Source organism: Poecilia reticulata, linkage group LG13 (assembly GCF_000633615.1).
Source record: "Poecilia reticulata strain Guanapo linkage group LG13, Guppy_female_1.0+MT, whole genome shotgun sequence".
Lineage (NCBI taxonomy): Eukaryota > Metazoa > Chordata > Actinopteri > Cyprinodontiformes > Poeciliidae > Poecilia > Poecilia reticulata.
Window position 1 is genome coordinate 16,935,611 of NC_024343.1, and position 16,111 is coordinate 16,951,721.

General features: G+C 39.0%; 1 protein-coding gene across 1 annotated transcript; it reads left to right on the top strand.

The window, feature by feature from the left end:
* Positions 1-4,378: 4,378 nt before the first annotated feature.
* gvin1l2 (GTPase, very large interferon inducible 1-like 2) lies at positions 4,379-14,860 on the top strand. Its single transcript, XM_008425716.2, has 4 exons — positions 4,379-4,679; positions 6,219-6,357; positions 9,101-13,817; positions 14,183-14,860. The coding sequence occupies exons 2-4, from the start codon at positions 6,315-6,317 to the stop codon at positions 14,325-14,327; spliced, it is 4,905 nt and encodes a 1,634-aa protein (XP_008423938.1). The 5' UTR covers positions 4,379-4,679; positions 6,219-6,314; the 3' UTR covers positions 14,328-14,860.
* Positions 14,861-16,111: the final 1,251 nt, after the last annotated feature.

Consider the following 16,111-nt stretch of genomic DNA (forward strand, 5'->3'; position numbering starts at 1 on the left):
AATGATGCTACAAAATTTGTCATAAAGACTACTGCTATATGTTACTGCTTGGTTTCCTGTGATATATTTTCCAGAACTAATTTCAGCATATATGTAAAATTTGCTTGTAGGCTGTTATGTTTACGCCTTCTTCCTGTTGCCTTTGAAAGTAACTGCGCCTGCAACACGCCAACCCTCACCGTTCGTCTATTTGTCGTTCTTGTGTTTTTTCTGCTGGAACTTCCTGAAGTGGTTCTGGATGGTAGATGCTGCTTTTTCAACTTCAACAGGACTAAGAGGAGGAACTGATGGTGTGCCACATGTGCCGTTGCTGGTACAGGAGCCTGAGAGTGAGAGGAAGCAAGAGAGTTGAAAGGAAATTACAATGATCAAATCAAAAAAAATATTTTTTTTTGGAGTGATTCTGTGATTAACTGTGTCATGAGAATTTTTTTTATTATTGTTTTAGCATTAAAAAAAAGTTGGACTTATTCAAAAATCCCTTTTCAAGGTCAAGCAATCACCGTAAACAGTCAGTGTCCTGAGACTTACTCTTTCTGTATACACCCATGCTGTTCCTCCTGTAGCCACCAAACTGCAAAAAACATTTTTTAAAAATCGCTGTTAGAAAGCTTGTTCAAACTAAAGCCCCCGTCTGATCAACAGATAAAAACACACAAAGTTATCTGGAACTGGCCGTACACATTGTTCACATTCCTTGTGAACAAAGCGGAAGCGATCGAGCACATGGATAGCTTATCGTGCTAGCTTTAGTAGAATGACGCTGTACAAAACATGAATCTGCTCTTTTTGGGCATCAGGTCGCTGCATGTGTGACTTCACCCGTGTGCCCTTTTTTTTTTTCATCCAGAGCTTGAATAATGACCTCAAACACAAATCCTCTTGATTGGGATTACAGCTCAAGTGGAGCCAGAACCGGAGAACTGTCCCGTCTTAGCATGCTTACCTGCAAATTTGGCTGGGTGCCTGCATTCAGCTCGAACACCGGTTTTGTGACACTAACAAAAAGGTGTGCACTCTGCTCTCACCCAGGTACAAATGAACTGAAGCTGCGGACAGATTTAGTCCATAATTATTTTTTCTTGCGCCGTAAGGCAATCACAGAAGGTACCTTTTCAAATCAGGCCCCTAAAACTCCACCAAAGAGATGCTAGGAATCATTCAGATTGTCAGTCATTTGCCATCAGATATTTAGAAGCTTGACGTTGACAAAAAATGTTTTTTCTTTTCCCCAAGAATCTTTTTAAAATCTAAAGCATGATAGCAAACTGAGACTTTGCAGGTGTCCAGATTATGTAAACATCCATGGACTTATAGGTAATGATTCATCAGTCTTGAAAGTAACTTCTTCTAAAGTCAAATATAACCGGACTTAAAAAAATAAATAAATAAAATGTGGTAGACTACAATGTCAAAAAGTAAATAAATTCTACTCCATAATTTAATTACACATTTGTACTGGGGAACATATCTGGTCCAAATCCCACTGAAGTCCAATTTTTGTGATTTTATGAGGAGCTGCCGTTATCTGACGTCGAGCTCCGGCTGGCTGGTGAACATTCAACGTGGTTTATCTTAAAGTAACAGCACTGGACTGAGGAATTCATGAAAATGAAAACCCAGCCAAGTGAAAAGAGGGGCGGCCGATGCAGTCAAAATAGCGGACAAGACAGTTTGAAGGAGCCCCAGAAGACGGATACATGCATGCATAGAAATACATTTGGTAACTTTACCTTTAGTAAGAGAGCATCAGCAATAATGAAGCGGAGAGCTTGGTAAGACTAACCTCTTCTGCTTTGCTGCTCCTCCGGCTGTGAGACACAGAGTGAACCTGCCAGGGCAAAGGCTGAGATACCATGTAAGGCAAAGGTTCGTCTTTCTGTGCAAATCGGACCCCAATCTAAAAGAAAAAAAAAAAAAAAAAAAGGGGGAAGGGGGTAAGCCTTGGGTTAAGAGCTACATTTGATTGTTTTCTTCCTCCTTTCATAACACTCTGAAGTTTGAAAGTGAATCTCCGTTGCTTAGAAGACAATTTCTGTTGGAATATTTCTGACAAATCACACAGATTTTGATGTTCATTGAATAAGTCAGATTCAAACTGATGCAACTCACTGCAAGAAATATAAATGAATGGCTGCAGCAGTAGTTCCCTTCAGCAAGTCGCATTAACATTCAGTTCCATAAAGAAACTAGTTGGAGAAGAGAACATACGTATTATTTATGCGTCTAACTGCTGCAACTACAATTCTCAACACAGATCTTTAGCAGTCTGTTAGTGAGTCATATGTTAATAAACATCAGCTTACCGATTCTACAACTTTCACCATCACATACATGGCCGTTAGCATTGTGATCAACATCTTGACCACTGTTGTTTGAGTCTTTCCTATTCCTTAAAGGCCTCGGCTTTCTGCTGCAGTCCTCACTTTGGCTAAGAGAAAGCTAAAAGTCCATGCAGAAACAAGTCTGAGCCAATCAGGCATGCAATTCAGCAGAGGGCTTCTCTGGGAAAGGCAACATGAAGACGGTGTTGATTATGTCCGTTAGCAGAAGTCTCTCAGGTTCGTGAAGCACACACGCCTCGCGCTCGCAGCTCCAGACACATGAGGGTAAGACTGCTAAAGAGCTTTGCAGGACAGAAATAGAGAAGCGGTAATCTTTTCCTCTGCAGAGCACTTATCCCTCAGGTGGACGTACAGCTCTCCAGTATTTGTGTCGCATACATTTTTATGTGGCATTTACGAATGTAACTATTGTACAATTTTTTTTATGTGTGTCGCCTTTAGTTATAAAGCTTTAACCACTGATAACGCAATGTACAAGTGGAGACGTCCTATGGAAAGAGTGACGCAAAATTGTAACCTTCCTAAATGGGACCTTCTGAACGAGCAGGAAAGTTATTCTCCATTTAATCTTGACCTTTACACTCATTTCCATAAGTGTAAATGAGTGGGGCAGATCCTAAGTTCCTGTTTATTCAGTTAATCTTGCACAATGTTCTGAAACATTTGTATTTAAAATGATAGCAGGCCATTTATTTGGCTAAACCAAACCTGATGTATACCAGGAATCCAAATTTCTCTCCTTAATTCTAACTTATGATCATCTTTATCTTTTTAACACATGCAGTTCATGTAAAGAAAAAAACAAACAAACAAAAAAATTAAAAGCTGGGGTTTAAAGTCAACTATAGGTTGATACCTGTTAATGCCAAATTCAGTGTATGAAACAGGAAGTGCTTCTATTTTTAAAAACTTGCAATAACGACAAGCAAGCAGTGAGCACATAAACAAGTTAAGTTCATTATGTTCTGAAATAACCCAAAGTAACCGGCAGAGGTAAAGACATCTGGGTGGAATGATGTTTTAAATGGACACATACTGAGGCTGTGGAGTTTGTCTTTCTCCTCCCGAGTCGGAGTCATTTGAAGCAAAGTGTTTAAGCTTTTAACATCCCTGTCACATGACTGACGATGTTCAACGCTGCAGTTTTATTGTTCACGTTGGATTCAAACAGAGCCAGTACTTCAGCTTTGCTCTTGAGAGGCTGCAGTGGATACGGTTGGCCACAAGGGGCCACTGTTCTTAGTTAGACCTCACAGCTTTGAATCTCTTTTGGCATGTTTAGAAAGAAAAAGCTTCACGCGGCTTCATCTGCCCATCTAATGTGGCCGTTATTACATAGCTTCAGTAAACATAAACAAGCTGTCGTGAACAATTGACAGCCGGATTGTGAAAACAAATGTAATTTCTGACTGGATAATGTGCACAACTCAGGTGCGGTCTGCGTCTCGATTCCTGTTTTGCTGTAACATTAAATAAAAACAGATGAGCTTGGATGTCTAACTCATTTCGCACCTTTTGTTGAAACCATAGAAGAGATGTGTAATGTCACTGTGTCCTCATTCGCTCAAATAGCCTTCATCTGTTGGATTATTTTCACCCCCCGCTACCTGAGATAAAGATTATTCATGAGAGACTGAGCCTGAGTCGAGTTTCAAATGTGAGACTTTGTTTTCGCAACCAAAGTGCCACTTTGGTCCGGACTCAAATCTCAGTCTTTGGCATTCTCTCTCATCAAACTTAAACTTCTGCCGAGTCCTTTGAACGCTGTAAAAAATCGTCCGTCCAAAATACAACTCTAAAGCACGGTAGCCAACAGGTTTCTCCTATGACAGCTCACATCAGAGGACAGATCGGTAGAGTTACCAAAAAAAGGTTATATGTGAATAAAATCAAGCATCGCCGTACTAACTCTTCCTCTTCTGTAATAAGAGACCTTGCTCTGAGAGATGACACATGTCCGAGGCTTCAGTGCGTCACTGACTGCGGCCTTGTCACTGACCCCTGAAGGGAAATGATAATCCTTCTGGCAACCGAATACATTTCAGCAGCGCTGTGAAAGACTGCAATCCTGTGCTACTATCAAGATCAAGTGTCAAGTCTGAGATGTAAGGAATTTTTTGAAAAAGCAAGGCATGCCATTTCCTTAGAAGTCCTGGATGTGTTCTGTCAGTATGTGTGGGTGTGAATAATGATCATTTTGCTCCAGTATGGTTAGAGAGGAGGTGCTGGCAGGTGTTTTATCGCTGAACCGATGGGTATAAATTAACTTGTGACGGGACAACCAGATGTCTGGACTCTCTTTCCATGAAGCAGATGCACAGGGAAAAAAAGGGGGTAAGAATTCTCTGATCTAAAACAAAACCTGCTAGAAATGTATGAACGATTAAGAATGCAATACAAAACAATATGCATACATAAATACATCTCAAAAGAGCAGAATACTTTGTTAAAGTTGAATATTTTTAGTCATTTATTTCAAAAAGTGGTGCGTCATATAAATTCATATTCAGAGAAAGTTAAGAGAAAGAAACAATTGTTATAGGAAAAAGTTTGTCAGTAAAAAAAATCGGTATAAGTGCAACCTAGAGAGGATTGTCAAGCAAAATCAAGAATTTTTTAGAACTTTACAAGGAGTGGACTGAAAGTGGAGTTAGTGCATCCTACACATGGACAACAAGCGAGTTGCTCAGTGATCCAAAACCCTCTTTTCAGCTAAGGTTAAGGTTTGAATTTTATTTGGACATCAAGGTCTCACAGAGTGGAAGAAGCACAAAGAGGTAAAGAATCTCCTTTGCATAAAATGTCATGCTGTCATGCAGTTATGATTTCGGGTGCCGTGTCGTCTGCTGGTGTTGATCAGCCGTGTTTTCTGAAGTCAGCAGTCGACGCATCAATCCTCCAGAAGATTTCTGAGCACTTCATGCTTCTTTCAGCTGACGAGCTTGGCTGAGATGCTGATTTCATTTTCAGCACTTGGCATTTGCCAACACAGCCAAAGGCAGCAAAAAGCCGGTTCAACGACCCTGGTGTTACTCGGCTTGATTGACCGGTAACCTGATCTGACCTGAACCTAAAGAGAATCGATCAGTTTTTGTCAAGAGGTAGATGAGAAACGGCAGACAGAAGGATGCGCATTACCTTGAAGCCAGTATCAAAGCAATTTCCATTACGCCTCAACAATGCTGCAGACTGGTTGTTTCTATGCAATAGCAATAGCCAGGAATAAAGCTTGTAGGAGTAAACATAGACCGCAGAAGCTTGACAATTCTGTTTGAAAAAAAAAAAAATATATATATATATATATTTTTTATTTTTTAATTTATTTTTTTTTGTCAATTAAATGCAATGGCCTAAATTTTCGCCACACTGAATTTACGGTTTTCCTTATCCGTAAGATATAATAATCAAAATTAAAAAATTAAAAATCATATAAATAAATCAAATATGTACTCTAAGTGCAATAATATAGGAGTGACTAATTAGATGTGTGCTATTTCAGCAGCCAAACAAAACCTATAGAGCAACAGCCCTCATTAACTCTTTGCAGAGCAACCGGTTTTATTGTTCATCTCATAATCTTTAGGTCTGGCTACAAAAACATCTTCGCATCAGCATGTCATGCTTCTTTTGAAACAGTTGAGATTGGATTGGAGTGAAGCAAAATATGAAGAAAGACGTGCCGTTAGAGTCAGATCTGGAAGATAAAGGTCCACTAAAACAGGTTCTCCATGTCAAATGAGCATTCCCTTGAGACAGCACGTTGAGCCGAGTCGCATTTGCATATTTGTGGTATTACTAAATCAAACAAAGCTTTTTACAATCTTGTGGTTTGATGTTGTATTTATTCCACTGACATTTAGATTTTTTTCACAGGTTCCTAGCCAGTTTCCCAGACTCTACCGTTTGTGCCAGACGAGGGAGGAAAACCTAATTGAAGACGGAGAGTGAAGCTACCCAGAGGCATTCACAATGTCGTTCAAACTTACCAAAAAACCGAGCAGCAAAAAGAAAAGTATGTTTATTGAACATTCGTTTGTCCTGTATGTTGTAGTTAAGAAAATCAGGTGGTATAATACTATGAGCAAACTGCATGCCCCAAATATTCATACGTTTCAGCTAGCCGTCAAATTGTGATCATGAATCGACCTTATTGTGGTTTGTTTAGTGATTTTAAGTCTTGTTGTGAAATAGACAACCAGCTGTAATGTTATGGGAAAGTTTATAATCAAAATTGATTTTAATCGTTGCCTAAAATATTTTTAGCAACAGTTATGTGGTTAAAAGTTATAAGTGTGCAAAGCCAAAGACACTCATTAACTTAAAAGACAACCCACAGCAATGGCGTCTGAACTCCATCTCCATTTCATGCCAGAGCAATGCACTTGGCGTTGTTACATTTCGCAACATTGACTCACTAAATAAAAAAAAGGTCACTTATTAGATGGGTCTAAAATTCAAACCATAAATCTTCCTGTTAAGTCCGTAATTCCTGAACCTCATGGATCGTGACATTGCATGACAAAATTAGCAGCACAAACATTTCTGGGTTGCAGTCTCTATGAATTGAACCAGCATTTTTACAGTTTCATTAATCAAGTTTTAAAATGATTAATGCATTATTTACGCCAGATAAACGGATAAATGTTGGATCACTTTTGCCACACTAACAACAGTTAGCATGTACACTTTGCATGACCGAAGCTAACAGTGTCCCAAGGTAGCTTAAGATAAGCCATCAGGAAATACAAGTCAGAGCCATAACTCCACTCCACTCAATATAGTGCCGAGTTAAAGTGAGAAATACCAAAAGACAAGAAATTGTGCACTAAAGTATCTCTTGAATAGTTGTTAAAATCCCAATTTTATGACTGTTTTTTTTAACAACATGAGAAATTCATTCATTCACCTGAACAGACCAATATAGTTCATGTTTAACTTCAAATATCTGTGTTATTCTAGTCTTTTTAACATTTAGCTAACATTTGGGACACTTGTTTAAACAGAATTCAAATGTCTGAATGTGTCGCCCTCCCGAAATATTTATGTGTTATGTCTCTGTATGATCATGTCTGTTCATACTTCATAAGGGACACGAGTTTAAAATCTAGGAATGTGTCTTTTTCAATCTAAAAAACTGGCAAGTAGGAAGCTTTGTATGGCTGACACAAGCTGCAGGGAAAATGGATTATTAATCCTACAACTGTGTCTCTGCTTTCTTCAAATCTCAGCCTCCAGAGTAAACAGTGTGGTCGGTTATTTTAATTGCCTTTACCACAAGAACGTCAGGGATGCTGTGTCAGATTTTATCTTGGGAATACTGTTCAGCCCATTAGGAACAGAAGACAAGTACTTACTAGAGGCTGACCGTTTCCTCCAGTTTCCCCCTGCGCCTGAAAACAGCGAGTTCTTACAGACAAGGAGGAGTATGCTTGGATAGGATCACATTATTATTGATTGTTTCAACGTATTTTCCCATCAATGAACGTTGGTTCAATAATGGCAACAAGGAACAGTTTTAGAGAACTGATTTTTCATTCTGTTGTGTTGAATGTAGAAGTACTGTTGCAGAGACGATGGGGCAATTTCTGTCACAACAGCTTTCTAAGTTTGATGTCTCACTAGAGATGTCCAGTTCTCGGAAAACCCTCGTTCCGAGAATTCTGCAAATGAAGAGTTCAGTCACCCATCGATCGATCGGTTTTGAAATTGTCACATATTGACTTATGTTCTCTAAAATCCAGCGATCCACTTAATTTCATTAACCTTGAGTGACAGGCGCATGAAAGAATTGTGTTCAGTAGTGTAAGTCTAAGTTAAACAGAGCATCAAAGTTTGAAAGTAGCATCTGAACCGCTTTCATTTTCTGAATTAAAATTCCTTTAAACCGCAGATACACTAATAAAGGTGTTTAATATGATCCATCACAACATCTTATGGCAGAAATAAGAGATGACATAAAACCCTAGGCAGGGTGAAAACAGAGATTAAGAGTGCAGTAAACTACTCAGTTGTGATTGTAAACGTCACAATGTGTGCATATTTAGGATTGGAACATGATATTGTTTTTTGCCACATATGCTATTTATATAAAATAGCAACATGAATTCAGTCTATTGCTATGTTGGAAATCAAAATATGCCCAATTTAAATCAGTAGAGTTCTTCAAACCAAATGCATGCATGAATTATGATCCTTTGTGTCAGGATATTTTTTTCAAATTTTTTATTTTTATTTTCTTAAGGCATTAAAAAAAAGGTAGGGAAAAAAAAGATTATTATTATTTTTTTAGGTGATTAATTGTAATTTTCTCCACATACAAAATTATTTGAAAAATACATCAGCAGTATTGGTCTTTAGCGGTTATCTGATGTCACAATATTTTTTTTGTACCTGTAAGAGTCGTCTACAATAGAAGGAGGGACCGGGTTGGTCGGCATGGTTTTCTGTCTGTCGGCCATATTGGATTTAACAAAAGTAATTTCTTGCATTTGCAGCTGATGGCCAATAGATGATGGTGTATTTCATGATGCATTAGTGTTCATTTCAGTGGTCTGTGTGCATTTATAACATAAAAATCCACAAGAAGCACACGAAAATGTATTTTAGATAGCTGACCACTGGAGTGACCACTTAGAGTTATGTTATTCAACATTTTTCTATTCATTATTAAAAATATAATCTACAAAATTACAAGTGCAATTTAAAATACAGTTGTTACATCCTTGAACAATTTGTTGTTGTTGTTTTATCATTAGGACCTCTGAAGGACAATGCCCAGGCAGAGATTCTACATAATCTTGGCCTCGAGGCCTACAGCACTAGACAACTTGATTCTGCATCAGTGTTAGATATCAACACATGGACTCTGGAGGACAAACAGCCTGTAGAACTCAGAGATCTTCCAAATTCTTTCCTCAGACGCCTCTGGCTCCTCAGTGAAGATACCCGGAGCACTTGTTGCCAGACTCAGCTTGACCCTTTCAATGAGGATGGCAAACTACCGGAGGAAAAACTCAGCAGTTCTGAAGAAAACACCACAAGGGCTATCAACCCCCTTGATCTGATCACATCTGTCTTTATATCTGCCGACACATTTCTGCAGCAGGAAATATCTGTGCGCATGGTGCAGTGCAAGTTTGCTGTGCCTTTGGTCCTACCAAACGCTGATCCAGAAAAACCCAGTCAGTTCCTTCTCTGGCCGTCAAGAGGTGTTTTGGGCCAATGGAGATCTCACTCTCTGGTTGCTAATGGCAGAGTACAAAAAGGCAATTTGGCAAGTACACCCCTGCCAATTATTTCATGTATAAAACTTGGCCGTTGCAGTGTCTCCAAGTCACAAGTGCTCAACTATGTTCTGAATGGACCTAAATCAAGCAAAAACACGTTCATACATAAGGGCATGGATGGAGGGCAAGTTCCCCGAAGACTCTCTAATGGCCTTGTGGAGATTGGATGGTATCTACCCACTGGAGATATCAACAGAGATATTTACCAAGCCCCTTTTGTCATCTCTAATTTACGAGGTGACGCCAGCAACCACGAGAGTTGTCTCAAACTTTTATGTCAAACATCATCGGCTGTGATAATTTTCTGTGGCGACTTTAAGGAGAAAGAGAAACAACTCCTCGAATCTTGCAAAGCCATCGCAAGTAAGCTCATCCTAATCGACGTCTACGGCACAGAAGGAGACTGGAACACAACTATGGGATATGGTGGACAGAGCCTTCAGGAATGTTTATGGCTTCCCAAAGAGCCTGTGCTTCCAGGGAGCACTTTGAGCGAGGAGGAAGTGTCAAACAACCTTTGTGAAATCCTTAAAAGTTGGGTACCAGACAGTCTGAAGCCCGTTACACTTGAGGCAGCAGCAAAATTAGCATTGGATATTGGCCTAAATGTGGATGAAGGCCCGGTCTGCAAAAAAGCAATGGCCACAGTGGAGGAAGCATTGAAGGGTTTAGATGAGGGATCAGTTGAATTTCAGCAGAAACAACTCACTTTGCAGGGGCATTTGTGGCACAAACTGTCAGAGGTAGATAAGGAGGAAAGCAAACATAAAAAATCAGAAAAAGAAACAGAACCACAACTTCAAGAAGAAAAGAATGACATCTTGGCAGAATTAAAAAGGTACAAAATGACCCCAGCTATGAAGATTTTTATAGATGCTCTTCTTTCAAAGGATAAAATTCAGAGGACTTATTTCCTTACTTGGCTCAAATTGAGGCTTCAGCTACAACAAAGCGAAAAACTGAACAGTTTCCCAGAGTCACAGACAGAAAAAACAGAACAACTGGAAAACGATGAACGTGAAGCCGATAACAGCGTAGACAGTGACAGTTTCTGTACAGATTCTGAAGAGGAAACAGAAGAACAGCCAGCGAACAACGAAGGATCAGACGTTGTTCAGCGCTGCAAAACAACACAAGAGGAGGAGCAACATTTGCATAATACAGAAAACACCACTGAACATTTGGAGTCCACACCAGACTTATCACGTTCTAACGAGGAACAATTGTACCTTGAAGATCCATGTGAAGATGCAAAAGCCTTGCATTCACAGCCTCTTGAGTCAAAAACATACAGTTTAGGCGTTGAACACTTTTTCCGTGAGATGGGGCTGATTTTTGAGCTCACACATATGAGTGGAAGTCAGAACTTGCTGCGTTTGCCCAGACTTGCAGCAGATCTTCTCCTCCATGGGGTTCCACTGGAACTAATGGACGGAGATGCATCAAACATGCCCATATGCTGGCTGGGCTCCATCTTTGCAGAGCTCAACCGCTCCTTACGTCAAGAGAAGTTGAGGACCAGAGTGCTGACAATCCTCGGCAATCATCACGCTAGAAATGCCGTGGTTCTGTCTGGCCTGTTTGGTGTCAAACTCCAAGAGGGATGGAAAAGAACAAACAGAGGGATATATATGGCCTTTCTAAGTCTCCCTGATGATCGCAGAAAAGACTTAGATTGTGATCTTCTGTTGTTAATTGATGTGGAAGGCCTTGGCTTAGCTTCAGGAGGAATTGAAACGGATTCGCTAATTCACGACAATATGATGGCCACGGTCGCGATAGGATTAAGTGATGTTTTACTCCAGAACATTTCTTCTCATGCTGGCAAAGAATTTGAGACAACATTTAAGGTCATGGTCAGTTCTCTCCTCCGCGCCAAAGAATGCGGCATATTTCCTATTTGCAGTCTCCTGGTTCAGGATGAGGGCTTAGACGCTGTTTTACAAGCTTCCCAGTTGAGGCATGTTTGCAAGATGCTACAGACCGAAGACAAAGGAAATGTCAACAATCACCATGCGTTAAATACAAGCAGCACCACATTTGTGAAAGGACCTTGGCCCAATATGTCTCTCTCTGAAACAGTTGACAAACAATACACAACTGATGTGTTAAAGCTTAAGGAAACCCTGTTTAGAGCTCTGAAGACATGTTCAATCAAGTCTGAAGAGTCAGATTTCATTGGACGGTTGTCTAAGGTGTGGGACGCAGTAAAAAGTGATTCATTTTCTATTAGTCTACAGAACGTCAACATGGCTTTAGTGTTTTCTTTGTTCTGCACAGAGTTTTCCCAATGGGAAGATGGTCTTGTGGAAAGCATGGAGAGCTGGTTGATGGGGGCAACAGCAAAAATCATTGCCACAAAGGCTTTGGATGGTACTGCTCAAGATACCCTTTTAAGCGAGTTGAAGAAAAAAGCGCAGGAGGAAGTCAAGTCAGAAGTACACAAACTCAAATCAAAAGCAGAAAGCTATGTGATGTCAGAAGAAAATCTCAAAATGAATTCTGAAACATTCATGCCTGTGCTTCTGAGCAACATGAGCAAACTCCAGGAAATAGTAACTGAGGAGGTCATGCAAAAGTTGGAGACAATCAGTGAGTCACACTGTTCTTTGTCTCAGATTGAAAAATTTGAAGCATCACTGGAAAGAGAGCAAGAGTTCAAGTTAGTTGCACTGGAGGAGACAAGCAAGTCCACCAATATTCTTCTTCAAGATCATGAACTGGAAGAGGAGTTTGAGACTGTGTGGAAGAAGATGTTGTCCAGTTTTGACTTCAGACCTTCAGAAAGTGATGACATTAGTTCAAGTGTGGCAGAGGTGCTGAGGCAGAATCTAATCAGTCGTGGCCTCCAGAAGCACCTGGAAAAACTCGATGTCCTAGGCCAAAAGCAGACTTACGGTTTCCAAGTGTGCGATGAACATTTTGGATATCGCAGCAGGTTAAAACACATGCTTGAAGACAACAACAAGCCGCAAAAATTAGAAGCTCAAAAGGTAGCGAACAAAATCATAGAGGAATACAACAAGTTTAGTGCAAATAAATGCAGCTTAGCGGCAGATTTCTGTGAAAGCTACATCACCGAGCTGTTGGAAATGATTGAAAATGGTTTAAAAGACAAATCACTGGAAATTCGATCAGCTTTCGAAGTCGATTTAAAAATATATCTGTGTAATGCAGCGTGTCAAGATTTCCAAAAATTACGTGACCGCTTTGGCAAGGACAAAGAACTTCTGACATATATATCTGAAGCCAAGAATAAGTGCGCAGCAGAGTTCATTTACCAGTTTAGGAAATGGGATCAGTGCCAGAGGGTGGCCCAAGCATTCATATCCATGGTCATCAAACCATTAGTGTTAGCGTACATCAATCAGCCATTGGGGATACATATAGCAAAGGACATTGAGGATAAAGCTAAGCAGTATCAGTCTCCACATGCCTTCCACCAAAGCATACTGGAAGAGCTGATTGATGAGGATTGCTTTGAAAGCTTTGTACAATATTTGTTGTTCTATGAAGACTACAGACTAACAAAGATTCATGACACAGTGGTCGCTCACTTGGCTGACACAACCAGCCTCGGTAAATTGAAGCAACAAAGACTTGGAGAAGTTGTAGGGAAGATCGCGGCAGCTGTAAGTCAAACAACAGAAGGCACAAGTGGAGTGCTCAGCGACACAAAGCCACTGCTGGAGAGAGTCTGTCTCATTTTAGAGAAAGACGCAAACATTAAAGTCAAGAAGGAGTCTCTAAATGGTCCCCTCTTTAGCATCACTACGGACTGGGATTGCTTTGTTAAGTGTTTAATAGAGTTACTGGCCACAATGCGCTTAGGTCTCAGTCAGGAGTTTAGCCAAAATGTGGACGTACTCGAGGTTCTGAGTGACCTTCCAGTCCTGCCGCAGGACCACCTTCTCCAAAGAGTGAGAGGCTGTGACAAAAGATGCCCTCTATGCAAGGCCCCTTGTGAAGAAGAAGAGCTTGACCATGAGATACACAGCTCCCTGCTTCATCGACCCAAAGGCACACTGCCTCATGACATCTGTTCTCCATTTCGTCTCAGTAGCTCAGAAACCAGCAAGGATTCATACGGCGAATTCATGATGTGTAAAAATCTTCTTTTGCAAGATACGAAGTGGAGCGATGTTTCTGATGACCTCAACAGCCAAAAGGCCAACAATTATTGGAGGTATTGTCTGTGTTTACTGTTCATGAGCTTTACAATAGCATTGAGATGACTCTTTAAATGTATACTGCTCAAAAAATAAAGGGAACACTTAAACAACACAATATAACTCCAAGTAAATCAAACTTCTGTGAAATCAAACTGTCCACTTAGGAAGCAACACTGACTGACAACGGGGACCCTCATCGGGTCAATCAGTGTTGCTTCCTAAGTGGACAGTTTGATTTCACAGAAGTTTGATTTACTTGGAGTTATATTGTGTTGTTTAAGTGTTCCCTTTATTTTTTTGAGCAGTATATATTCAACAAATGTACAGTTTCTAACCACTTATCAAATCTGAAATAAGGATTCTGTTCTTCAATCTACAGGTACGTGTTGGTGAGGTTTAATGAGAAGTTTGCTGCAGAATACAAGCAAGAGCTTGCAAAGTTTCCAGAGGTTTGGATGAAGATCACAAAAGAGGAGGCCTTGGATGGCTTGAAAGAAGTCTTTGGCAAAAAAGAGTGCAATTAAAATGGGGCATTTATTTTTACTCAGTTTTCATTGCCATATTAATTTTTATGTTCTTCATGTAGTTCAGTGAGTAATTCTAAATGTCTTTTATTTGGTTCTTATTTTGACTTCATAGTTTAAAATAAGACAAATGTGAACCTGATGTTTTGTTGATGATTTTGTCCAAAACCTGATAATATGTTAACTTTTTTCATAATTTTTGTATTTCAAATTCTGTTTTGTTCTTTTTTATTGTCACTACGACAAAATGGCAAAATATTCCACCAAGACTGGAGAAATAACGTAATTTAACAGAGCCATACAATTCCCAAAGATAATGAAATTATGTTAAATAATACATTTGTTTGGCTGCTGCTGTTTTTTCTTTTCTTTTTAGTGTGTTATCTGATACATGAAGAAAAAAGCATACAAAAAAGAAACTCAACTTGACTAAAATCACAAATTACTAAATATTTATATATTATTACCTCCATACTTTATCTTAGATTTGAAGTCAGAATTTCTTTAAACTTTTGTCCTCTTTATATTGTTTCTACTTTATTTCTTATCGCTTAATCTTATGTTTTTCCATTGTTGAATATATTTTAATGAAAATGTGCATTTTCTTCTCAATGTAGTTGTGTTTTAGTTTTTTGACAATAATTTTTGATCAGCATGACCGCGAGAAATTAATACTGTAAGTGATTATTGATTGATATCTGTATTAATATTTTATTTGTTTCCTTTAGAATTTTTTTAATATGTTCTCTATTTCTAACTTTTTTTATGTATGTTGTGCTCTACACATTTTGATATTCATTCTCTCTTTATACTGTGACTCCAGGTAGTTTACTGATTACTCAGCTGATACTAATCTGAATCCCACAGAAGCAGCCAGAATATGTTTGATGCAGAATTCAAATACAAAGTGTCGTCTCTGTGTCGAAGCATTGTTAGGCTATCGCAAACTTTATTAATGCATGCAGATAAATATCACAATCGCTCTCTCAGTATCACTCTCTTAATCCATGTAAAACCTGTCCAAAGAATGAAACTATCCTTTCTCAATGAACAAATTCAAACACATTTAATGACAGAGAGATTTAATTTATTTCCTTTAGGTTTTTAAAATCAAAACTAATCATGTTTAATTAAGCTTTACGCGCGACAATGGGGAAACAGTAATTCATGTAATCAAGAATCGATCTTCTAATTAATTACACTACAATCTACTTACTATTGAAAAGACACAGACACAAAATTCCCAATAGGGAAAATGTGTAGAGTAGGAAAACTGAAGATCAAAAACGGATTGTTATTTCTCCACCATTTTACAGAGAAGAGTTTTTACAATCCAGAACTTGGAGTTCTGATACCTCAGGAAAATATCGGCATGGCAACTATAGTAACGACCCGATGGTCACCTAACCTAACAGCATAAGCAAGCAAAACAGCAAATACAGCTGCAGCTTGATAAGTTGAGGGGAGTTTTTTTGTTTGGTTTTTTTGCTGATTCAGTTGAGAAAAACCTATTTTTTGTTATTTTTTAATTTTTATTTGTTAATTTATCTTTTTGTAACTGAGTTTCAAAATTTAGACGCTCCGTAAGAGCTTACAAGGAGGAAGTTGTTACAAAATGCTTAATAAACCAATAAAAAGCAGACATGGGATAACACAAGCAGGAAAGCCAATGAACTTCACTGTTGTATTTGCAGGGCTAAGCGAACTGTGTGTTTTGTATGATTCCAAAAAAAAACCTTTTTTAATCACAATGAGATTGAAGAGGCCAATGATGTGAGTGAATT